This window comes from Lepisma saccharinum, chromosome 21 (assembly GCF_977018435.1).
Source record: "Lepisma saccharinum chromosome 21, izLepSacc3.1, whole genome shotgun sequence".
Taxonomy (NCBI): Eukaryota; Metazoa; Arthropoda; class Insecta; order Zygentoma; family Lepismatidae; genus Lepisma; species Lepisma saccharinum.
In genome coordinates, this window is record NC_139249.1 from 36175270 (window position 1) to 36202867 (window position 27598).

General features: G+C 41.0%; 1 protein-coding gene across 8 annotated transcripts in view; it reads left to right on the forward strand.

Annotated features, from left to right (window-relative positions):
- Positions 1-27598, forward strand: part of chb (CLIP-associating protein) — a 391332-nt gene that overhangs the window by 266513 nt on the left and 97221 nt on the right. For all 8 annotated transcript variants that reach the window (XM_083142339.1, XM_083142344.1, XM_083142341.1 and 5 more), the window contains one exon: positions 18892-18926. In XM_083142339.1, the coding sequence (XP_082998465.1) occupies positions 18892-18926 (35 nt within the window). The remainder of the gene's footprint in view (positions 1-18891; positions 18927-27598) is intronic.

Sequence of the window (27598 nt, forward strand, 5' to 3'; positions counted from 1 at the left end):
CTTTTAGCTGCGAGCGGTACGAGTTCATTAATCAAATTTTTATTTTGTTCCGTGACACTTTTAATTTCTTTACCTAGACTGCTGATGGCATCGATCACGGGTTGATCCTGACGTTTCTTCTCTTCGTAGAATCCGCGATTCTCGGATTTCCAACCTTTGAAGCGTTTCGCGAGGTATTTTCGCAACTTGAGATTTTCGTCTTCGATTTTTCGTTTCGTCATGACGTTATTTATATACGTCGTTTCTCACAACGTTGCAACGTTTAGAAAGTTTTTGATTTTGTTTCTGTATTTTCCGTCGTTGGGTTTCCTCGTCATGTCGATCGTCGCGAATCCGAAATCGTCACCGTTCCAGCAAGTAGAGCAGCAGCCTTCCGAAAATTGATTGTAGTTCATGTCTCCGCCTACGTAGTCATCGTACGCGTGCTTGAGGTTGGTGTGATCTTGACGAAACAAACATATGAAATTAGCGTTGTCGCGCACTAACTGTTTTGGAATTTTGGAAAACGTTTGAGCTAGGTAAAAACAATCCATTCCTTTGTGACGACCTTGCGTGAAAAAGTTGCGAATTTCATTTTGATTTTCCAGGATGGCGTCGTCGAACACAACAACTGAATTTTCACGACAATCGTCGAGTGGTTTTATTTCCGATGCGAACGTTGCAATGTCCAGACCATCGTACAGTTTCATCAGTTGCTGGTATTTGGATTGCTCCAAACTTTTCGAGAACACGTACAGGTGCCTGTTCTTCCAATCTAACCAATTCGGCGCGAGGAGAAAATTGTCCACGAGCAGTGTCGTTTTCCCACACCCCGAAGGACCTACGATCAGACAGCGGATGCTGTCGGGAAGCAACTCACCGTTCTTTTTCTTCGTTTGACTTTCCGGATCCGGTAGACGCTTCACCACGTTCCACGTACTCACAAGATCACTTCGTCCGCGTCGATCCAACTTTTTTCCGGAAGTCCCAGCCATTTGACCAAAAGTTTGTCACCTTTCCTACGCAATACTTTCTCGATGAGGTACGTGTCGGGGTGTTTCGTTTTAGAGAGTTCCTCTTCGTAAAATCTTCCTTTCAAAATCTCGCCGCTACTATCTTTTATTATATACGTGTGTCGGTTTCCGGGTAAAACTCGAACCACCGTAAAAAGTTCCGTGCTCCAATTTTTTGTGAATCCCTTCTCGAAGGTGCGTTTGAATTTGCTGATCCTCACCCGGTCTCCAATTTTGTATTTAGCTTTTTTTGTCGTGGGTGTGTACTTTGGACAGTAAACTGTAGAAATTAAACGCTGCTCGTCGGACTTGGTAACGTCAGCTGGCTTCATGCCTATCGTTCTGTGTACCGTATCATTATAGGTGTCGACGAGTTCCGGCAGGATGTCGACCCATTTGTAATTTCCCCGAAGCGTGAATCGTTTCCACATGTGTGTTTTCAAGGTTCGATTGAATCTTTCCACGATGCTGGCTTTGATGTGACTGAAGCTCGAATAATGTCGAATCTTGTGTTTTTGAATAAACTTTTGGAATACGGCGTTGTAAAATTCTTTACCGTTGTCCGTTTGCAGAAACCGTGGTCGTCTGCCGCCGCTTTCGCGAAAAATTAATTTGAATGCTTCCGTGACGCACGTTCCCGTTTTCGCCTTCAAAGGTAGAGCCCATGCGAATTTCGAAAACGTGTCTATGACGGTGAGAAGGTACTTGTTGCCCTTGTTCAATTTATGCACGTTTTTCAAATTGCCGCTGCTCATCTCCACGAGGTCACTTTGCCAGAGGTCGTCGATGCCCTTGGTTACCACAGCCAAACGTTCGTAGTTGCGGCGTGCAGGTTTATGCAATTCTTCGACGATGGCTTGCCTTGACATTTTTTTAGAGATTACGTTTCAAGAGAAGCACAAGCGTGATGGGATTCAAAGAGGGTGGCACTTCGCTCGTGTTTTGAATGATCAGCTTATCGCCGGCACTCACGTCGAAAACGGTGAGATCTTCGTCTTCGTGTATTTCATATATGTTGCGCGTTTCGTTCCAACGTGCCAGAGGAATGTTTCCTGCTTTCTGGACACCACGATTCGATATCAAAGTCATGGTAGGAACGCTAGCTTTTCTGCCGTGAGACCAGTACGAAAATTCGTTTATCTGAATCGTGCCATCGAGGAGAAACTTGTAGTACGGATGATAAGGATGCAACATGTACAGTTTGTTACCTTCGACGAACGTGGAGATTCTCTGTTGATTGGGTACGCTGTTGATTTCGATGGCTTGCAGAGAATGCAGTTTAGCGAATTTAGTATCGACGCTAACGAGGTTGCTGTGAAGCTGGCCCAGCGTGTTTTGTACGGGCAACAAATATTCGACTATGGTATCCGTTACGGTAGAAAATGACGGTTTGATTTTCACTTCCACGTTCAACTGCTTGTAGCTTTCGTTGAGTTCTTGCAACTTGGCACCGAAAGAGGTCAGCGTCGATTCCTGCGTGGATTCCAGCACTCCGACTTGATCTCTGATGTTGACGACAATGTTCTGAAGGTTCTCGACTTGATTCAATTTCGAGCTCTTCTCGGTAAGATCGTTCACGATGCTTCGCATCTCTGTAAACTGCGTGTGAAGGTCGGCGACGCTCTGCGAAGTGGGCAGCGTCGACACCAGCGAAGCAAGTTCGTCTCGAATCTGTTCCACGTTCGCCGTTTCCGTTTCCAGTCGTTTCAGCATTCGAGATATGTTTCTTTTCAAAGCGTGCAATTCTTTGGAGGTGGGGAGATTGGCCACTTTACTCTCGAGATCGCTCAATGAACTTTTGATGTCGCTCGAATCGGATAGTGCCGTCACCGCCGTTTTCAATTTTTCCAAATCTTCGCTCGAAGGCACGCTCGTCCGTAACGATTCCAAGTCACCCTGTATGTTGTCGAGTACGTGATGAAAATGAGCGAGATTCGTTTCGACGTTCAAATTTTCTAAATATTCGATCTTCTGCTGAACCGTGCTCAACGTGTCTTGAATGCTCGTCAACGCTCTCGCTTCGGCGTGAATATTTTTAATTTCTTCGTTGATCAATTCCAAGGACGCCTGAAGCGTAGCGATGGTGGTTTGAATGTGTTCGAAATCTTGATAGGCCTCCAATTGAATTTTTATGTTCGCGACGCTTTTACCGATGACCTGCAGTTCGTCCGACGATGGTAGGTTCGTCATTGTATCTTCCAAAGTCTGCAACTTGGATTTAATTTCTTCCAACGTGCTGGTGAATTCTTCTTGTAATTTGGAAACGACGACATGCAAGCGTTCTGCGTCTATATCGTTCACCACGGTTTGAAGTTCAGAGAAATTCTTTTCTATTGCGGAAGTTCGTTCTTCGATTTCGAGTTTCAATTTTTCCAAATCTTCATTTTTCGATTGAAATTGCTGTAATTTGGCCAAATCATTTTGAAGCGAATCCACGCTCAACTGTATATTTTGAACGCTGTCGTAAGAAGGTACGTCGACATAATTTTTTATCAGCGTTTTCAGTTCGGAATCGATTTTCAGAATGGGGTCGAGACATTGCGTTTGGAGCGTAGCGATTTCCGACTCTAAACTTTTGTTTAAGGTTTCCTGCAAAGCGATCAAATCGGTCCTCAACTTCTTAACTCGAATGTCCAACATGAGAATTTCTTCTGCGTGGTCTACACGCTTGGTGTTGCCGAAAATGTCGTTAGGCATTTTGTTAACGGTTATTTATAATAGGATAGACGATTCGTAATTCTACGAAGAGAGGAATAAGTTTGTCGTAATCTCCGAGGAGTTCCATGTAAAAATAATCTCCTGCAGACACATCGTACGTAATGTTAGAAAGCATCTTGTCGTGCTTGATTCGAAAAATGTTCTTGCCGGTAGAAATTTTGATTTCGCCTGCGTTTTCCGGATTCACGATGATTTGAAGTTTCCCGTCGATCGGAATTTCGTAGAAATGTAAATTGTTATTAAAAACATAAAACATCTTGCCCACATCGTCATTCAGTTTCGTCCAAATGCTGTTGAGATGAATGATCAACAGACCGTTGAGTTTAGGTAATACGGAAGGTAAGACTTCATGATCTGGTATGGTTTCCATAATGATCTGTTTTTTGAAACCGAACAAATTCATAGGCATGCTGGTTATTTAAGAATACGGTCATAGTTTTTTTTTTTGTAATGACAGTCAAAGTGTTTTTTTTTTGTTTTGTTTTGTTTTATGAATCTTCTGTTGAAGATGGACATATGTTGCAGGTTTTGCTTTCTGCTAAGCGATAGTGCCCCCACGGCAATGTGTGAATACCACACTTGAGGACGCACCTCTTATCGTCGTTGGGATCCAGGGCAATTTTTCTAACTTTGTTTGTGGTGATGATATGGTCGACGCTCTGGATGCGCTGTTCTTCTCTTAGAACCGACGACCTGGTTTTGAGGCAATCGACGAAGTCCTCGAATGCGAGATGCTCCCGAACCACCTGTCTGCCGACACCCTTGGCCTTCTTGGTAACGCTGCCCTCGGCTTTGATGGCATAGGCCTTGGCGCGAAGACCTGCAAACTCGAGAATTACATCACCGTCCTTCTCGTCTTTGAGTTTGCCAGGCACTTTTTTGTTTCGGGGCAGGATACCGTACTGGTTCGGCTGGGGATAGCCCGAGGTGTCGAAGAGGTTAAGCAAAGCTGGTGCCGTGACTATATCCCCGTATGCATCGGCTGAGTGGACGTGGTACACCAAGCTGTCCGTGTCTGTGTAGAGAAGCGAGATGTTGTGGCTATAATGTGGACGTAATATGTCGTAGTACGTCTCGAACATGTGCAGCTTGCTCAGGTCTAATACTGAGGCACCAACATAAATTGGCTTGTCGAGTTTTACCTCACCCTTCCTCATATGCACCAGAGCAAGCTGCTCGTTATAAATGGTTCTCGATTTGAATAACGGGTTCGCTACGAGCCTGCGACATTGTGCTTTCCTCGTTACCAATTTTATGTCCATGCGATTCCGTACATTCTCCATAGTTTTGCCAAACACCGCATTGTTCATAAGCTTGAAGAAATCCTTATCAAGCTCGGACGTGGCTGCGGTGCGGTGTTTGGTGTTGACTTCAATATATGGCTTCAACCATGGAGAATGCTCGAACTTGAGGATGCGGTGAACTGCGTGGACCGTGACCCCTCGCTGCATCAACCACCGGAGATTCTGGTAGTGTAGGACGTAACGCTCTTTGGGCTCGAAATCCATGACGAGCTTCTTCTGGTTGGAATCGGGTGGACACTTGAACTCGGGTGCAGGGGGGAGATCACAGAACAAATCCTGCAGCTTCTCGGAGAACTCAAGGTCCACCTCGGCGAAGAACCCATGTTCCGAATCGTCGAAGTTTTCGACGTCGAAGTTGGAAGGGTCAGCCCACTCGAAGCCTCTAAAAGGGAGTGGCTGCATCATGGAGTGTCCGTAGAGGTTATTGACGTCCGTGTACATGATGTAGCTGGACGGTTGTGAGGGGTCGTAGCCGGTGGCCATGTGGTGATTGTTGGCGCGCGAGTGTCGCTGCGACACCTGGACCATTCCACCCCGCACGGCGCGTTCCACAAACAGCATCATGTCCACGTTCGAAAGAAGCTCCAGCTTGATCTTCGTCACCAGAAACATGGCCGACCACGCCAGTCCGGGGAGACTGTAGAAGTAGGCGGGGTCCAGCTTGTAGATCTTCATTGCGGTCGCACGGAACGTCTGGAACACGTCGGCGAGGAGCGTCACGTCAAGTCTGAGGTAGGCGTCGTGGTAGTCCCCGAGAGTTCGACAGCCCAGCTCGCGCCACATGGACTGGGCGTGGTGATAGTCATCCTCAGAGATGCCCGAGCCTCGCAGCTTGCTATAGAACTTCGCCTGGGGAGGTAGCGTCGTCTCCGCGAACTTGGAAGGATCTGTGACGTATTCGTAGGGATAGACCCCCTTACGCTTGAAGAGACCGGCGTCCAAGTTCGGAAAGTTTCCGGAGGTAATAAGCATTTGCTCGTCGCTAAGCTTCCCTGCGAGAGCATCGAGGCTGGCCGGGAGGAACCTCAGGGAGTCGAGGAAGCGAAGCTCGACGGTAGAGTGTGATCCTGAAATTCGCACCCACTTGCTCAAGCTAATGTAACGCTCCTCGTTCTGCGCCAGGACGTTGATTCGCATGTCGTCGTACCCAAAGTGAGGCACCAGATGGTGGAAGTCGTATCCCGAGCCATTATGAAAAAACACAGGGATAAATCGCGGGTCCCGGGCCATGAGGTTGCATCCGTTGCACCAAGGGCCAACATACCTACCGTCAAAATGATCATGGTGTTGGACTTTACGGTTGTTGGCGGTGTACTCCTTAACGCAGACAGGGCAAGCGATGGACTCGTCGTGTCTACGCTGATCGTCGGGGGACAGTGGGAGCATAGACTTGGGGGCCAACAGTACCTTCCCTATCTCGTTGGCCTCGACAACCATCCTCTCGAGGAAGTGTTTGGCTGCGTCGGGACCGCGATACACATAGGGCTCGGGGGCAATGTGCTGGTCACGTCGCACCACAACGTATGCATAACTCGAAGCCTCGTGGAGTTGGTAAGGGGTGGTGGAAGAAACTTCGGGATCTGGATCGCAAGTGGACAGGGGTTTGAGGAAGGCCTCGAAATCCGCGATGATGATAGCGGGATGCTCCACCATGGCACCGTGCATGTGGAAACGCTCCACGGTGCCAGGTTTGGGCAAGACTGCCACACCAGGCTCGTTGGCATTGCAGTAGATCTTATGGCTGGCAAGCTTCTCTCCAGCGATGTTGGGACCTCTGATGTGCTGATAATCCTGCTGTTTTTGATTGTCAAAAGTTGACAAGCACCTTCGACAAACTTCTATGCTACCATCATGCTTGCTTTTTTGGCTCGACACCAACCGGGAGAGCGAACGGATGAGGGTGTAGTGGTGATTGGTCTCGTCCTTGATGAGCAGAAGGTGAATTTCCTGCGTACCATCAACATTTACGTCGCTCACCCGGATGGGGTACACCGCATTTTCGTCAGTGAGACCGTAAACGTTGATGGCCAACCGCGTACGAGCCTCGAACTTTCGAATGTCCGGGACCTCTACCGGGTAGTCGATCCCAGCCATGGCAACTTCCAGCTCTGCCTCGTAGGGTAGGTAGTGGTTAACTCGGTGTGGATGGTTTTTCCAGTCGACGGGGTGCAACGCTGCTAGCACCGACCAGACGAAGCACTTGTTATCCCTGTTCTGAATATTCAGAACAGCCTTCTTTGCTGCAACATCTGGTGGTAGAGGGACGTAACTAGACCCGGACATTGGTGCAAACTGACTAAAAGTAACACACAATTTATGGGGTTCTCCACACAGCGAACCGCCCGAGCCTGTGGCCTCGTGCTCCTCCTGTTTAACAAGCAGCTCTTCGGTAAACTTGTCGTAAATTTCCCCAATGCTGTCACCATCCGCCAGATGCAGCGTTTTTGCTTTCGTTGCATGAAAGAAAGTGTATCTTTCATCGGTCGGCTTCTTGTATGTGCAACATAGCGTACCGTAGAATTTAGTGGAGGAGTGCGTAGCCAGTGCATTACTAAGAATAGAAACTATCTCTGCTCGCTTCTTCTCTAAAAAGCTACGAACATCGCAAGAGCCGTCCGACAATAGGACATAATCTTCTAATATTCCTCCGAAAGCAGACCGGTCTGCTTTCATCGCAGGCTTGACGCGTTTGGCGGATGGTGGCGAGTCGGCTTCCGCTTTCCTCTTGGTCGAGCTGGTCGACGGTTGTGGAACAGGTGCTTCGACGACAATTTTGCATGATGTTATATGCCTCTTCAAATTATCAATAGTAATATGTATACCGCACCTGGGACATGGTTCGGTGGCAGCCAAATGCTTGCCTGGCACGCAGGTGCGACAATGTCTTGCAAAATGTTTGCTTGATATGCTTATTTTGCACACAGGGCAACTTTTCATGGAGCGCATTTTGTTGAAAATATTTGTGGGTATGTTATTATATATATAGTGGAGTGCCACAAAATAAATACTGTGCAATAATTCACAATAGTGTTGGGTTTGGTGGGAGTGTGCTATTTATGCTACTTCTTGCTTCTTAATAAATCCTGTAAATAATTGAAAAAAAAAATAATTAAGCTTGTGTATAGAAAACACAAAAATATTATGTGTGCATAATTCTACCAAACAATCTTTTTTTTTTTTTCTAACCCTCAGCCCTTTTGGCGTATGAAGTATAAATCATAATTTCAGAAAACATGGTTATTTTCCGCTCGCCATTTTAAAAATCAAACCATAAGCATTATTTATGTTTATAGTATTCGTCGAGCGATAGCAGATAGAGCAAGAATCGTTTTCCTACAACCCATAGTTGATGAATTACAAAACATCTTAGAAATTACATCTTGAAATTTTAATCCAAAATAACTCGAAAACAGCAGGCAGTAGTCATCATCCCACCAATAAGTTGTAGAGTACTTCTAATTTTGTATCGAATGCTATTAAAATTTTCGAATTAGAGTAAAAACTAAGCCGGCAAATCAAGTTTCTCAAAAAAATAAAAAATTGTCTGTATTTCCGAAACTTGGGGGGGGGGGGGTAGAAACGATTTTATTTGCTAGTCGAATAGTTCTCGTCGAATCCTATCCAACAAACCTAAAATCATCATCCTAGCTCAATTAGGAGCCGAGAAAATCAATGTCTTAGAAAACGTCTTAAGATAATTGTCTTAAGAAAATTTTCTTGACAGACCGGAAGTAACATCTTGACAGACCGGAAGTCGACTTTCTTAAAGATTAAGATATTTGTCTTAAGACGTTTTCCAAGACATTGATTTTCTCGACTCCTATGGGGTCTAGAACCATGTAACTTTGGTCTATGCATATACCAACACTTGCCCGACCCTGTGACCGAGTGGTTAGCACATCGCGCTGCGACGCCAAGGGTCCCAGGTTCGAATCCTGGTCGGGCTTGGTTGTTTGTGAATGTCTATTTCATCACTCACCCCCAATCTTCGCAAATTAGCCAAGAGGTACAAAACGTAAAATAAAATAAACTAAATCAATCATTAAGTTCGTGTTGTAATCATGAAATTAAATTTTAATTAATTTCTTCCTATCCATCTCTCAAATCTATATAGCCTGTTCATATTTGGCATGTCGACCATTTTGTTTACGTAGCAAAAAAAAATCTCAATGCTCGTTGTAGCCATAAGTATAATTGGATATAATTGTCGGATTTTATTTAATTTTACGTTTAAAATCAATAAGCGTGCATAAAAAAAAAAAAAAACTAAATATTTTAAATAAATAAGATTCGAATAACTATGTACTTCCACTAGCCTTTGCGATGGCGCAGCGGTAGGCTTGTATTCAAGGGTTCGATACCCGTACAAGTGGTTCTTGAAACTGTAGGTTCAGTCCCGATTAGTTTTACTGTGCATAAAGTGGACTTAAAATATCAAATCAATCAGTACTTCCACTAACCTTTGCGATAACGTAGCGGTAGGCTTGTAATCAAGGGTTCGATACCCGTACAAGTGGTTCTTGAAACTGTAGGTTCAGTCCCGATTAGTTTTACTGTACATAAAATAGACTTAAAACATCAAATCCAACCCAGTGTACACGCGTCAATACTATCCACTATAAGTAAACTAACATGATCATAACTAACAGTTATGTTATTCGCAATGAAGAATAGTTTTTTTTTTAAGCGCATGTTATATATGCTCATATTTTTTGTTTAGCATAATTTCGTTGTTTAATGAAGACAACACTTTCTGTTCACTGACACCACTTGCAATTATTATTAACACATACACATGTAAAAAATAATAAAAAAAAAAAAAAACAAAACTTACCTACAAAAAGCTGCTAGCAATTTAACACACACGAAACAGTAGTATAATTGCGTAAATTTTAGTTTTATAGCTGGTCAAGCTACTTGTGTGTATATAACTTATGCTGATATGGTACACACCTGACAGACCAAACTAATTCGGTTTCTATTACACTTGATATTCCACTTGATATAGCAAACACTTTTATACGACTATCTAGTAGCAATACTCGACTGCAACTGATGTGCGCGAGGTTTCTAATAGAAACTTATACCTGCCGGCAGCTAAACTTTCAAGGTTGGTTCGAGCTATGCGTGAACGCCCTTTCCTAGAAAAAATATCGTTGACGCCCAGCTGTATTCTAGCGAAAACAAGTAGAACTTGTTTCGTGCACAATTTATGACAGCTGTGTGAGTGATTGCTTCCTGTAGTCACCCAGTAGATTTGAATCTTGTGTGCCCTTTAGTGCAATCCAGAAAAAAAATATCGTTGAGTTTATCGCACAGTCTGGGTGCGACTGCAGGAAGCTGTCAATCACATAGCCGTCGCAAAAGCTGAGAATTTGCACAGTTTCCGGCAGTAACAAATAATCTTGATTTTTGTCGAGTAATGATACCATCAACTCGATGGACAGCTTCCTGCAGTCACACCCCAGGCGATTGACAGCTTCCTGTTGTGTGATTGATGGTTTCCGGCAGTAACAAATAATCTTGATTTTTGTCGAGTAATGATACCATCAACTCAATGGACAGCTTCCTGCAGTCACACCCCAGGCGATTGACAGCTTCCTGTTGTGTGATTGATGGTTTCCTGTAGTTACCCGCCCAAGTTTCCACACAACACAGTTGAGTTGACCACAGATTTTCAGCTTATCCTGTCAGTCACCCCCAACAGTCGATGAAAATTGTAGATAGGCTGTGATTGATGGCTTCCCGCAGTCACCCACCCAAAGTTTTTACATGGTTGAGTTGACTACAGATTTTCAGCTTGCCCCTTCAGTCATTTCAGTAGATGAAAATACAGAAATAAAAAAAAAAGTACGTACGTGTGTGTGTGGCGCATCGTTGCCCCGAGAGAGGTTTGCAAAAATCATGATATACATTGGCGCTCGGGACTTGGAAATAATACGTATTCGCTCACCACTGTTGCCAGCTTAGTCTCTCTTTTTATCTTACAGCAACGTTGGCATCTCTATTTTTTTAGTTGTAAGCAAGTTGCCAACACACTCTAGTTAATAATGCTACATATTATACACACACACACGCACACACATACTGCACTACCATCCATCCATCCCTCTCTCTCTTTTACGGCAGTGCCCGCTTTCCTTGTTTAGTATATGTAGGTTGGCAACATTGCTTTATGCGCTGTAAGGCAAGCCTCAAGCAAAGTTGCCAGCCCCTTGCTTTAGGTTAGGTTAGACAAAAAAAGCTGTAGGTGGGTCGTCGGTTGTTTAACTCTTCCCTCCCTCTCTTCTCTCTCTTTTGTAAAAAACTATGGCAAAAGTACCAGTAGGTTGGCAACCTTGCTTTATGCACTGTAACGCAAGTCTCAAGCAAGATTGCCAGTTCCTTGCTTTAGGCTAGGTTAGACCAAGAAAAACCTTGGTGATTTTTTTTCGAGTAGGTGTTGGCAACACTGCGAGTTTTACTTTCTGTTGCAGAACTCTCAAGCAAGATTGCCAGCTCCTTGCTTTAGGTTAGGTTAGACCAAAAAAAACCTTGGTGATTTTTTCGAGTAAGAAGTTGGCAACACTGCGAGCCCCACCGAGCCCCACTTCCGGTTTGTGAACTCTCAAGCAAAGTTGCCAACTCCTTGCTGTTTTAGGTTAGGTTAGACCAAAAACCTTGGTGATTTTTTCGAATAAGCGGTTGGCAACACTGCGAGCCCCACCGAGCCCCAAAAGAAGGCGTTGAACTGTCTAAACTGGACTACTCTTGACGCAAAGGCAAAAGGAAATTTCCACGCAAGGGTTGTTGTTAAAGTGATCTGAAATTGTTTTATGGGTAAAAGTTAGGAGGTCGTGGTTTCGGAATCCGGATAAACGAAGGATGTTACGAACCGTGGAAGAACGTCATTTATGCAATACCCTGCACAGGCCCACGGGTGTACTTACTACTAAATTTTGTTTTTAAGTTTACTTTGTGTGCAGCTAGGCTAATCGGGACTGGACCTACAGTTCAGTTTAAAGTGGGATCCAAATCACTGTGTCCTTTCACTCAGAATCGAACTTGGGACCCCTTGAATGCAAGGCGACCGCGTTACCACTACACCATCGGGGAGGTCCTTACTGATGAAATTTGCAGATTCTACGTACATTCCTCACAAGAAGATCGGAATATTTTTTATATTAGGCACAAAAAGTTTGGAATATTGTTATATTAGGCACAAACAGTTTGGAATATTGTTTTATTAGGCACAAAAACTTTTGAATATTATTATATTAGGCACAAAAAGTTTGGAATATTGTTATATTAGGCACAAAGAAAGTTTGGAATATTGTTATATTGGGAACAAAAAAAGTTTGGAATATTGTTATATTAGGCACAAAAAAAGTTTGGAATATTGTTATATTAGGCACAAAAAAAGTTTGGAATATTGTTATATTAGGCACAAAAAAAGTTTGGAATATTGTTATATTAGGCACAAAAAGTTTGTAATATTGTTATATTAGGCACAAAAAGTTTGTAGTAATATTGTTTTATTAGGCACAAAAAGTTTGGAATATTGTTATATTAGGCACAAAAGGTTTGGAATATTGTTATATTAGGCACAAAAGGTTTGGATTATTGTTTTATTAGGCACAAAAAGTATGGAATATTGTATTATTAGGCAATAGGTGAAACGCACAGTGGCATATGTCGAAAAAAAACCAGGAACGTCCAGCAACCATGTTGTTGCATTCCAAGGCTGTGCCTAATATAATAATATTCCAAACTTTTTGGGAGGATTGTATAAATAAAGTACATGACCTATCTACAAATAAGCATGTAGATATTCGCTTGATATATCTAAGTCTCTATAGAGTTTATAAGGTACTGGTCTTGTTCTCGCTTCGAGTCCAACGTGTGCAGAATTCACTCGATATATGTACTTTCCCAATAAACTTACTTGGCAAATCTTTTGTGAATTTATGCTGAAAATTGAATTAAGCTTTTACTTATCCTCGTGTAGTTTTTCATGCAGTGCCCATGTTCTGCCACGAGAAGCTACAATTGATTCGAGCAACAGAAAAACATGGAGTAAAAGAATGAATGAACATCACAGCAAATATAAAGGTCATATTTGTTTCTTGGTGTATGCAGGTGCTTGGTTCTCAATAGATACATCACAATGTAGGTCTCTCGTTTAGAGAGAATCTTAACGGTGGTGAGCAACCACCTGCACGGATCATATGTCGAAATGGAAAGAGTCCTGAGTCTAAGTGAGAAAGTTCACACGCTTTCCAATGCTTTCATTATCGCTATCGCGATTCGTTAATCAGAGCACTCTATTCCTTCCCATATAAATTGCACTGTGCAGACACGTTATGACCTTTCGTGGTAAGAATGGACGTGGATTGCATTAACTCTCGTGGAAGATTAGAATATTTTTTCTGCTGAATAAAAATTAATGACGCGATTTAATTTCAAAGTATCAAGATTGTATATTCCACGTCGTCCGCGTGCGATATGTAAATATTCCTTTGTGAAATGTCACGTAATATTCTTTTGTCTTTCTGCGAAAAATCTGTCTTGTAATGTTTTTAATTCATTCAGGCTATGTCATCATACTTACGTATTTTTTTTCATTTGTAAGTACAATAGGTGAACTACATCACGAAGAGTTGAGTTTAATACCTGAAGTGTTGTCAGATGACCTTTTATGAAATGGACGAGGCATAGTCTATATGATTGATGGATAATGGATATTTTAAAGTTATCCAAATTGCTGTGGACTGTGTATAATTTCCCTCCGTGTCCCTTCCTTAATTTCATCATATCATCTCCCATTCTCGTCTTCGCGATTAGCCAAAGGTGGCAGAAAAGCGAAGTAAAATAAAACCAAATGAATCTGCTAAATAAGGATCGTGCCGAAAATCTCAAACACATGATTTTGTATGTGTGTATGCGCACGCTGTTTCAACATTTTAAATAGATAATAAATCGCGTATCTTATCATTTGAGTGTTCTAGATGTTCATATAATGAATTATTAAGGGCGAAGTTTTTTTTGTACCCTTTTCGGCGAACACTATAACTTCAATGGCATACCATCAAAGTACAAAAAGAGTTTACACACACACACTTAACCAAGTCAGTTGATAGCAACTGATAATCTGTTTTCTCAGTATTTCATTAGTCACTCTGCCCACAGATTTTGTGTGTCAAGTTTTATTTCACCTACATGAATTGCTAATTTAACTGTCCTTGTCAATTCGGACGAAATTTTTGGAGCTTTTTACTCAGCCAACACGTTGCAAGTTACCGTAAAATTCACAATATTCTAATTTTAAATTTTAGCAGTCTTCCTGTTAATTTACACAAACTGGAAGTAACCTTTTTTTATCATGCATAAAGATGGGAAATCATTTTTCACGTTATCGTGAACATTTGCTTAAGTTCCCAAAGTTTAGTGAAATTTCCGCCAACCTCCGTGGCAGATTGGTTTTCACAGCGCGCTACAATGTCAGTGTCCCTTCATCATATCATCACTCATCATGTTCGCGATTAGCCAAAAGTGAAAGTAAAACGAAGTAAAATAAACCAAATCAATCAAATAGTCAAATTAACAAATAACGTCGTCGCCTTGTAATCAAGGGATCTTGCGTTCGATACCCAGTGGAGGTACATGGTGGTTCGTATCCCAGTTTAAACTGTAGGTCCAGTTCCGATTAGCCTTTTGGGCATAAAGTGGACTTAAAACTTAAATGAAATCAAAGTAGCAAATGTAGTGAAGGATACTTTTTTCGTTATCCAAAACCTTTACAAATGTGTTTTACCTGTGTATGTAATAATAGCAGTTTTATTTTCAGTAGTTGAATGACAGCGGAATTTGACTGTTTTTAGATCGCCATTTGTCCGGCCAACTTTTAACATTTTAGTGCTTCAATAATCGGACTCTGGAACTAACTTCGCAACTAAAGTACATCAAAATCAGGTTTTCCCTCTCCCTCCCCTTCAGTCAAAAGTTCTGACGTTCGTTTGGATTTACGGCCTTCACACAGCTTTTAATATTTGCATAAATAAGTTGCTTTCCATTAATTCAACCCTTTCCTCAAATTGGATTAAGGAAAGCGTAATTTTATGTGCTTCAGTGTCGTCTTTCGCTTAATGAAATGTAAACATCCTTCGATCGCAGTCTCCTCGCTTTGACTGGAGCACTTTCAGAATAACCACTTCTCTCTGTTTCGCCTGATGGTTTATCTCAAAACCACTCTTCCCAGTCATCTTGGGTAGAGAGGGAAAGTAGTTTTATTCAAGAAAAGTATAAACTGACCTCCAATAGTTTGTGGTGCATTCACTTTCCCTACATGTTGTTGTACACTGAGCGTGAAAATTCGAAGGATATCTTCAACACATATTACAATCGAACACACCTGGCTGCATATCATTTAAGGATGTGGCTTCCTGTGGAGGAAAACGTAATGGGAGAAGTGACTGTGAGCTGCACTGTACAGGGTGGGAAATAACCTTTTGCTAGGGGTCCACAGTAAAAAGTAACAACAATTAAGAAATTATGGTAATACCAAATGTTTACTGCGACAATTGTGGTTACAAAAACAAAATTAAAAGTTAGTATGTCCGCCGTTTGCTTCTCTCACAGCACGAAGACGATCAGGGTAGGAGCTCAGAAGATTCGCAAACAGTCCGTATTCCATTCCATGTCACGGAGGACTTGTTCCAGATGTGCAAGGAGTGTTGGCCGGGAATAGCGGTCCGGTTCGTGTTTCACTATCATCAAGGACTCAACTGCGTCCTTCAGAATAGCCAAAAAGTGCTCCGCTGCATTCAGGTCCGGTGATGCACCCGGCCATTCAGAACTGCTGAAGAAGTCAATGCCACTTTGCCGAAGGTCGTCTTGGTTTTAACATTTGCCTTGAAGCAAGGGGTTTTGTCGTGAACTAACTTTTAATTTTGTTTTTGTAACCACAATTGTCGTAGTAAACATTTGGTATTACCATAATTTCTTAATTGTTGTTACTTTTTCCTGCAGACCCCTAGCAAAAGGTTATTTCCCACCCTGTATATTGCTCAACTGCAAGTACTTTTGCTCCGTTTGTACAACCGGGAGAAATATAGGTACTGGGAAAGGATATGTTAACATTTCTATTTATATTGCTTACTGGTAGTCAAAATTAGTGTTATGTCATTACTTTATCTTTGTCAGTATATACTGTCGTATGACCCGCAACCAATGGCTGAGTATTACTGGTCCTGCACGTAAAGAGAATTGGGCGCCCCTGGTGTACGTTTCAGTGTAGGTCTTAATAATTCCATATCAACGCTAAGTCTGTCCTTGCAGGACAACATGCATTCAAGCCATGGACGATTAAAGAGGGAACGAGTGTAAAATCGTCCCGAAATATCTAAAAGTATGCACTTAATCGAAGTCAACTTAAGAGTAAATGGCGATTTTTCGAGATTTTTCCAAAACTAACAATTGATTTTCAGTGACTCAGAAAATGTTGGAAATTAAGATTTAATATCATGTGACGTGCAGGAACTGAGGTAGCTTGAAAAGTGAATGATTTATCTACGTACGAAGTATTCAAATTGCGGTCAGATTTTCCCATTGGTTTTCTGTATGTGTTGGTAGCACATGAAAGATTCACATTGATAAGCGATTACGTGTAAAAGAGCATTCAAGTTTCTTAATAGTAGTGGTAACTAATTACTACCGGTTAAATCGTTAACTTGCGTGCTCGTGGAAGATGACGCTTAGCTCGTTCGTCGAACTCGCAGATCGTCAATATGTAATTTAATGGATGTCGTAACATCGTATGGGTGGCAGAAGCCAAGATGTCTCGTCTTGTCGTCTGCAAGTTTTATCTGCACGAATGGCTAAAACGAGAGAGGAAAATATGGGTTACACTTCCTTCCCGTGTCACTTCTGCGAAGTTGTGCACTCGAAAGTATCACACAGTCCATTCATTCAACATCATTTTGATCCTGTGCGCGCCACACTTTCTTCATCACGGTCGTAGGTGGGGGTGATGTGATCAGCACCACGCCCCTGGCTTCCTTTACCCCCCCCCCAGAGTTTCCTCCAGGTACCCACTTTATACGACGCTTGATGGGTGCCGGAGCCGCTTGAACGGTGTCGGGAAAAGTGCGCTCTCGCAATAAAAGTGGGAAAAATGCGCCCTCCCCAGAGTAACCACAATGAAAAGTGGGAAAAATGCGCCCAGCACACACGACCTTCACCAATATGATAATATGTTGATTAAAACAACCTTTACGCGGCTTCCCCTCACACTTAACACTGGATTGGGACTGTCAGGAAAGATTTTTTTTTTAAAAGTACAGTAAAAATATTATCTTTTCTGGCGTGTTTAGAAGCTGGAGATGATGATGTCCTTTGTCATATTGTTTTTATTTTACTTTTGTAATTTTTATTTACATTTGTATTTTCATTTCTTGTGACCTCCGTTGACGATCTTTTGCTCTATTTTTTGGATGTACTCCAGACTTCTGAGGCACTGTGCTTGTTTTGTAAGTGTGTAAAATTTTGCTAATCTGTTCATCCTCTTCGTTCCTTCCAAACCGATGCTAGCCCTGTCATATTTGTATCCGCTGTATTCCGCTTCCTTCTTCAGCGTCTTCAGAAGGGTGTAGAAGTTGGGATGAAGTCGAACTTTCTCAAGCAGCTTTTTGTTCCACCCTTCGACAGCATTGTTCGTGCGGTGCTTTGCATCTCCAGTGCCACACATCAACTGGTAGATTTGGATTTTGCAGCCATTATTGTACAAAGTAGTCAAGAAACCCTGTCAGTTTCTCTCCTGCTGGCGCCGTACTATGGATTTGGAGCCACCCATCTTCAACGTCCTCGCGGGTGATCATTGCGATAGAAGCAAGCAAATGAACACAGTTAGATAACCGGGAATTCTAACCCTTCAATGGATTAGTTGGTGAAGGTCATGTGTGCTGGGCGCATTTTTCCCACTTTCTAATGTGGTTACTCTTAGGAGGGCGCATTTTTCCCACTTTTATTGCGAGAGCGCATTTTTCCCGGGCGCATTTTTCCCTGATTCGCTTGAACAGGTGGAAAAAATTCCGCCCACCCCCCAATCGGATCGAACCCAGGTGCCGCGCATGGTAGTCAGACCGCTTCAGTACGCTAGTCGGCAAAATTATTAAATGATATCTCATGAGCTTGTCATCCATTCTTTCTTTCAGTTTCTATTCTACGTCGCTCTTCTGCATCTTGGGTTAATCGCAACGATGAGAATGGATGATGGCGACAAATAAAATGCCTTGCCCAGTGTTCGAACTGGGATATCTAGCGTCGTAGCTGCACCACGAAGGCTCGCCTGTCATTCATTTCCATACCCTTGAGATATCATAGAGCGACGTAAAAAAACAAAGGAAAAAATAAGAGTTATAGTCACCAGTTTCCAAGAAGCATTTCTAATAATTTCTCAATGCGCACTCGGTTTCACATTTATTTGGGTGCAGGAAAGGGTAAGTCAACGTCGTTTATCTCATTCTCACACTCATTAGAAAATTAAATCAAAGGAATCACTCTGTTCACATCAAGTTTTGCCCATTTGGAGGGCAGGCTATGACAAACCCCAGGCCAACTTTGAACTCCTAAGTACACAAAAGGAAAACTAGCACACACAAACTTGGCAATACACGAGTGATTAGAGTCACGTAACTACGGATATTAAAATTACACAGTTTTACGAGTCGAGAATCCTAAGCAGTGGCATTACCCGTGGTTAATTGAACATCTTCAATAATTGCCAAGTTATTCACCTCCAACCACACCACTGCACCCTCGGTAAATATTTATATTGTGCTGTCTTCGATTGTGTTCATTGAGTTCTTGTTTTTAACGGGTTCTTTTTCTTCTACTTTCAGGTGGACGTGGAGACGATGAGACTGATCGCATTGCGGTAAGTGAACAAGTCTTTCATTTCTTACTGCAGCGAATACATTTGAATGAGTGTTGATAGCTTAGATTTTGTTTTTAGCTCTTGCTGTGTTGCTGCTTTTCTTCCAACACATGTTTATTATTGGGTCGTGCAATAATAAAAGGCGGGGTCATTAAAGCCCCCCGAAAATATTCTTATCATCGTTATTAATTGTAATGGGGTTACATTGAGAACCATAATTATGTATTTGATCTCTTCATGCAGGCAGACACCTCACGTTAAACATGTAGTAATTCGCGAGTTTAAACAAAGCGCTCAAACTATACTAGAGATTAAAAATAATATTGTACACCTAACGGCAAAAACAATAGTATACGAATTGTTCCTCACCATTTTCCTTCAGTCATGTTTCTCCACAATGTGATGATCGCGAATTGAAATAAAAATGCCAATTAGCGGAGGAAAGATATGCTTAGTATAAAAAAATAATGAAACTAGCGATGGACAATTTGAGTATTATTATCTTTGCCGTTGGCCGCACATGCTTCACACAAATAATTAAAGATGCAGAAAACGAGAGAAAGAAGATAGAAATACTGGAACGCGAAACACACACAAAAAATGGCAAAAGCTAATTCAAACGTAAGATTCCAAGAAATAAAATGAATGGATAAGTATTGGAAAGATGTGAACACGCAGGAGACGAGAATCGGGATTGATTAACAGAGTAATAGACGGTACATATCAAACACTACAATATTTTTCTTAAATAGCCATTCTATATTTGAGTTTCATGCGTACAGAAAATGTTAATAAATAGAGGTTGATATCGGTATATTTGTTGCTATCTTCATTATCAGTTTCATATGGGTCCAACACCTCTCACTCGTTTATTTCGTCATTTTTAACATTCGTACATACATATTCTGCATTGCCAAAGATTCTTCAAGGTTGCATTTTGCTTTTTTCACGAAAATATTTTCAATTTTTTACATGTAATAGTAATTTTTGTTCTTCCTTTTTTCGCTTGCGTAACACGCAATATGGCGGTCACAGCTTGACTACCGTTGTGGATCATCTGCGGGTATGCAGTGTTTCCAACCTTCTTAACCCAGAAATACCTACTATCGTGTTCGTCACGTGTGCAAATTGTACATTATGCACGGGTAGCCCCACGAACCATTTCCGGTAAGGTTTGGTTACGTTGGGTTGCATGCAAAGGTAGCCCCACAAACCACTGAAGGATAGCCCCAAAAACCATTCACAGATAGTCCCACGAACCATTTCCGGTAAGGTAAGGTAAGTTTAGGTTAGGTTAGGCAAGCATAGTTAAAAAAAAGGGGGGTTGGGAACACTGACAGGGGGCTACGTCATCAAACGTACGCAGCATCCGGTTCACGTAGGGGAAGCAAATAAAAGCAATGGCAATTGTGCGTCGGTGAGTATTTCTCTTGAAAAATACATGAGTTCCCGGTCAAATACATTCCACGATGAAAGAAAATACCTCCACGAACTTTGAAAATGCTACAGAAACTCATTTCCGTAAGTAGTTTCTTCTATAAAAATGAAGAAATACGTTGGGCAGATATGAAACTGTTACCATAAGAAGATAGAAATACTGGAACGCGAAACACACAAAAAAAGTGGCAAAAGGTAATTCAAACGGGAGAATTCAAGAAAAAATAAAATGAATGCAGATAAGTATTTGAAGATGTGAACAAGCAGGAGACGAGAATCGGGATTGATTAACAGAGTTAATACACGGGACATATCAAACACCACAATATTTTTCTTAAATTACCATTCTATATTTCTGAGTGACATGCGTACAGAAAATGTTAATAAATAGAGGTTGATATCGGTATACTTGTTGCTATCTTCTTTTCGGGATATGGTGGAACGTAGCAGCAGTTGGAGTCTACGATTAAACGAAAGAAACTAAAATAGGCAGAAAAGTTTCGGACATTCTTTGCAAGTATATCTTACGGTAGAATGCCTTTAAAAAGGCCAGGTCATGGAAATGAGCATTAGAGAAATTTGCAAGGATAATATAAACAATTGACAAGGTAAGAGCAGATGAACTTTAGCTTTAATGATACCGAAGTGTAGTTTTTAAAGCTATCAAGATGCTCTTAACGCTTTCTCTACGATCTAAGAGCATCTCTTAAAATCTGAACCCATCCCATTAGCCGGGAGAGATGGATTTAACAAGTCATGGAAAGGCTGTTCGCGAACCATTATGCTACTACGGCTTTCCTACCGTAACTTAAAATCGGCCTTCCCCGTCCACACCCAATGGAAAACCCCTCCACCTTCAACTTTAGATGTGAAATAGTGGCTCAGATCTTCATTTTGTATCTATTTTTATAAAGTTTCTGCTGTATCACCCAATATAATGTGCATGATTGGCTCATTCACTGCAAAGTATCACGGGTTTCCCAGAGATAGCAACTTTTGTCTGGTGTCGTCTTTACCTAAGTGTGTACGGCATACTGTGCACGCGCGGTATTGGAGAGGAGAATGGAAAGAAATCATCAGATTCTCGTGGAGATGTGACTGAATAAACAATGAGATTGTTGTTCAACACTGTTTCGATGCGGGAGCAAGTCATCCACGAGCAAAGCTTTAATCAAGAGAAGGATAAGGCCCCGTGCTTGATTTGCATCTCATTGTGTTCAAATAATACCGTACCAGCTTGCAGCCACAATTTCAATGCTGTCTCAATGTAAAGGCTGTCAAGGCACGAGGATGGCAGTTGAACAATGCCAGAGCAACATTGTTAAAAGAGAACGAAGGCACGTTATCATTCAGCGATCACAAGCGAATTATGAATTAAAAATTAAGTGTGAAATCTTTGTTGATACATAGAAGTTAAGTGTTAAAAGCTTAGTTGATGTAAATTTCAAAAAGAAACATTGTAATTGAAATAATTTTACGGGCGCCTAGCATCAGTCTTTTAAATCTTACTTTTTAAAAGTAACTTAGTTTACTGTCACTTTATTCTAAGTACGTTAAAACTCTACAAGTAACTTTTTCACTTAAGTTAATTTTCATTAACTTGTAACTAACCCCATGTATTAAAATATGAAAATATAAGGTAAAGAAAATTCAAAAATTCCGTCGCATGCAAAAAAGTAAAGTTGTGCTACTTACACATTTTGAAAAATAACTTAATTACACTTACCGAAATAGTAACTATCTTGTAACTGCGTTGCAAATAACTGATTACTTCCTCTGACTGCCTCGTATACAATCAGAATGGGATTATTAAGCTAAACTAAGCGAAATTGCATACGGCTCGCCAAGGAAATTAGTAAACCTCGAAGTCACTTTTAATATGGTAAACAAGTTTACAAATGTGTTATTTTGTGTGTTGAGGATTTACAGTGAACCGAACTTCAGAATTATTCTGCTATGATTGATAAAGTAATGCACTTTTCTTAATCTCCTTAACCAGGTAGGTGGTTATTCGCGCGTGATTTATGGAAATTTCTGCATTAGCGACTCAAACACGGCATAAAACATTATGATAATGTAACACTGCAGAAACTACACGATTTAGAATTATATAAATGTAGAAACGCAAGCACTGATTTTCTTCAAACGAGCAAAAAGAATGGCACCATGATTAACAGCGTGAAATGACATACGAATTCAACTGAAGCTTGTGTTGACTTATGTGATCAGTCCTCTTCACTCAACCGCAAACACAACTTTCCTCGTTTTTACTGAAATTCACACCTACCAAGCAGTTTAATCTAGCTTTCCTTGTATTCATGTAATTAGAATTCATAGAAGTGATCCAAGTAGATGAAAGTGACAGAAATGTAACGCTATATTTCGTTTCGGAAGTCCTTAGTCTATTTTAATGTCAATAGAGATTACAGCATCGCCTCAGTAACCGACAGTCTTGCACTAGGCAGCGTGTTCACGTGTAAATCATGTCTTGGTGTGATTGGTTGCGCATGCGTCAATAACCACAGCGTTGCCCTATCTAACCACAGAAGCATCACCTCCTGCACATAAGCATTCACACCAAACATTTTCCCTTCACAAGTAAACATTCCAGCAACACATGATGGAAGGAGTCAGACTTGCTGTTAAAACGACTGTATATTTTGTTCAGAGCCTTCCTAATCCACGGCGTATGCTATGTTTAGGGGTTATTGGAATTAGGCATGATATTGAGACTTGGCAATCCCTCGGTCTCATCTCGAGTCTTGAAATGTTTGGTGTAAACAACGTAAAGGTTAATTGCTCTCCATGGTGGGAAATGGGGACGGTGTATTGACTAGTGTTTTTGGCTTTCCGAGAGGCACGGGCCTTTGCACTACATCTGAGGAAGTTTTATATCTCCTTACCTTTTTAGTGTGTTGTGTTTTTCCTATGGAGGTCCGTTTGCAGACTTGCACTTTTAACCACTCAAAGGACTCTTTGCACGTCCCTTTCAGCTCTCAGGTAAGGATTTCCGCACATTTTGAAGGGTGCAAAATGGCCATACGTGCCGACGCACGCATCCCCCAAAAAATCATTCATTCATCGCACAAACTCTCTCAGCGTATGGAGGTCATTATGGCACACAACATTTCTTCATATCATTTTCCTGTTTGATGCCCCGTTCCGACGCTACGAACTCTCGAAGAACGTATTTTTATACTGAATATGTATGCAACCTCGCAGCACATTCACAACTACCATTAATGGTTTGGCTTTGTAATTGCTGTAAACAAAGTATACAATATATCTGATAGATATCACCGTGGTACGTGTGATGAAATCGCATAGTTAAGTAAAACCCAGACCTTGAATAACTCTTGTCGATTTTGCAGAGGTCTGGTCTGGATTGGTCTCGTCTTCCTAATTGAAATGTTTGATTAAGCTTGCGGCAATAATAGCCGGAATATTCATCAAGAATGTGTAGGTGAGAAGACACACAAATCTGGAATTCCTATGCAAGGTAAAATACACTGAAATTACATAACTTGCACTTAACAATTTAATACCACGCCTGATAGCCATGTAGGGTCGGTCGTTCATTGAACATGACTTATAACAAAAGACGAGAGTTTAAATATGTCAGGTCTGGTGAACGATATTAGTCGGTATACGACACAGCATGTGTACTTTTTGTCTCTGATTGGTTATTCCACATGATTAGTATCAGTCTTGTAATTTTATCCTGAAAATATATTGAAGAATTTGCGTTTAAACGTATTTTAAGATGAGCATCTTGTTGTCAAACTTGTAATGATGCCCACGTGTGTGTTTCGTATTTCGGGGATGGGCTTCAGCAGCGGTGATAAATGTGTGGTGTCAGGACCGGGAGATGTCCTTGGCTTGACATCGCTTCGGCAGTCTGTCATTAGATGAAAGTGCGTGATGTGATAAATAACTTTCTTAGGATCGTGCTATGCGGAAACATGTGCACGGCTTGTGCAGACATCTAGTGTTCTACATGACATTAAACTGGATTGGAGAAAATGCATTTAAAGTTACAATTGGAGAAAACTAACTTTTGATTATCGTACAATACATAATTTGTTTTAAGTTGACTTTCTGCACTTTATCGGGACTGGACCTACAGTTTAAACAGGTATCAAACCCGGGATAGCGTTACCACTACGCCATCGAGGAGATAAATATAAAAATGGGACCTGTGTATAGGGAGGGGTTGTCTCTTCTATCTTTTGTCTTCATGACAAGGGCTTTGTTTCCACAAAGGAAATCGTTAGCTCGAGAAATTTCTACGGTCCATTTAAGTTTCCACAACAAGGAATTATCACAGAACTGTAGCAAATTCCTTTGGGAGGTAGGGCGGTTGTGAAGGAGTTAAAAAATCTTATCGCCATTAACTTGTCGTATATCTTGCAAGTAAAGTTTTGCACTACTTCTGTACCTCTCTCAAAGGGATGATTAGAACCCTCAGTTGTTGATAACAGCTAACTTCACCCATGGTGGACATACTAGTATAGTCTCTAACTGCAATGGAAATTCTCGAGAAGAGACATTAGTTTACCATAATACTCTCGCCACGGAGAACAGTAAAAGTTTAATTCGCAAATTTCAAAGTCTGTTCATAGACACTACAAAAGTTCTCCTCAAAAAGATAAATGTACTAGTCCAAAGCAGGGTTTTCGAACTTTTAAATGTGCGTACCACTAAACCAAAATTAATACTTTCGCCGTACCAAGTAATGTTAAGGGGTTTCCAATGCTAATATTTAAAAATACATGAATTTATTGCCAAAGGGTAGTAATAATGATTAAACAAGTACTAAAACTGTACTTAAATTACCTTCTTCTAATGACACTAAATTAAGAAATAATATTAATCATTAATTATATATTAATAAAGGGATACAGGAGATTTTTACAGTAATTTTCTGCAAGCTCGCATACCATAGTTCGGGAAACCATGGTCTAAAGCAGGGGTTTTCAAACTTTTTGATATCATGACTTCCCTCCGCTGCCAAAATCTGCACGCGCCGCCCCTCAATAATAATAATAATAAATAAATAAATACAGGTGACATTGAAAGGCCAGCACAAAATCTCATTTTTTTCTTACTGTTGGTACACATTCAATAATGAAAATATAATATGCGTTTTTAATACAGGTGGCGTACATTTGTTTTTAATATTTACAAGCTTGTGTCAATTCATTTAGCAATAAGATAATAATTTGATAAATAGGATAAATGCAGACAGTAAAAAAGCTGGGTAATATACGAGTATGTTAAAAACAGGCAACAGCAATGGTTGGATTTCTTCATTAAATTGTACGTCTGTTTCTTCCAACAACATGCTCAATGTCCGAAAGCAATTATAATACTTTCATCATTAATATTTCTCTTACAAAGCAGCAACTTCCTTTTGAAGGCCTTGTCTGATAGGTCCAGGTTCACTTGTAGAGATACATTCAGAACTTTCAATTTGTGGAAAATATCATAAAGGTATGCCAGTTTCTGTACAAAGACACTATCGATGAAGCTTTAGGCATTGGCATGGTTTTCTTCTACAAGCTACGACTGTAGTTCCTGTCTCAGACATAGATAGAAAATGACGAAGGATAAACAACGTCATTTGCAATAATATAGAATAAATGTTATTGATACTTGTATATTAGCACATTTTAAACCATCAGAAAAAATGAAAAAAAAAATCGGAAGTCTAGTGCCTCCTGTACGAATGGGGAGGCTCGCCGCACAGTTTGAATACCATTGGTCTAAAGCAATAAAAAAAATTATTTGGAGATTTTTTTTCAGTAGCAACCGAAACCTAAATTATGCGTAATCGTGTGGCCACGAGAAGTCAATGTCAGTACCTCAAACTGTTCCTCTCTTTGTACAGTCAGCCGGACCCTGTGGCCGAGTGGTTAGCACATCCTCGGGTTCGAATCCCGCTCGGTCTTGGTTGTTTGTGATTGTCCATTCATCAATTTCATCATTTTATCACTCACCCCCATCTTCGCAAATTAGCCAAGAGGCACAAAACGCAAAGTAAAATAAACTAAATCAATCTAAAACCAATCAAATCTTCGTACAGTCTGTACTTTCTCAGTTAGGCCATCTTTGTGAGTTTGTTGGGGCTGAAATGTAAAGGAGTGAACATTCCCATGAAAAGCGTTGATATTCCTCCGACTATAAAAGTTCAGTTAAATAGAAAAGTTTTCTTTGTATATTTTTTGAACTTTTAGATACTAATTCTAGGTTTCATTCTTTCTATCCACCTCCGAATTGAAACCTCGGTGTTGCATGCAGCTTGTGAGGTTCGCCGGGTATCTACACGGGATGCGTGGCCTACATTTTTGGGGCGGAGAGAACTGTGTGTTGAAGCACGTTCACCAGAAGGCTTTTGTTGACATCGTGTTTATAATTTAGTCTTGTAATTACATATTTCTCTCTATAAACATAAAAATGTTTCTCGTTTGGAGTTCTCTTAAAAGGTTAAGCCCCAGCATCAGATTTTTGTCGTGTGTGCAACACTGTAAACAGGGAAATTTACATTTCTATTAAAATTTCCTGAGTGTCAATGGATACGAATTATATGACGTGATTACAAGCATTGGCTCAGTGTTGCACTTTACCTCCCCCTCCAAAAATGAAAGGTATCTCGCTATGAAAAGGAAACGAATTGAGTTTGTAAACACTGAGCCACCGTTAACATCTTGGAATATGGTTCTTGTAGTTCAGTGGTATGGGTTGTTAAAGAAGATAAAAACCTTGTTAACATGCCTGGCTTTAATCAACAGCTGCAGTGTTTCCACTGACCTGAAAAGCAGTTTTTTCTTAATTGACAGGATTTGGAAATGAAAATAACCAGTCTCCTAATGGGAGATATATATATAATATAAAAATATTATTATGGTTTTATTTTTATTCATTCATTTTGAACACGGTTTTATAAATGCCATTCTCTTGAATACGAATGGCAGTTGTCGACCTCCGTGGCCGTGTGGTTAGCGCAGCGCGCTACGACGCCAGTAGTATCAGGTTCGAATCCCGGCCTCGACATGGGTGTTATTTGTGAGAGTCCTTTCATCATATCATCCTCATAGTCACAATTAGCCAAAAGTGGCAGAAAATCTAAGTAAAATAAACAAAATCACTCAATCAAAGGATTGGCAGTTAACACGTATAACAGGGTTATTAACTTCTTTCTTCTTCATATGGTTTACTGATAAACCTTGGCCTCC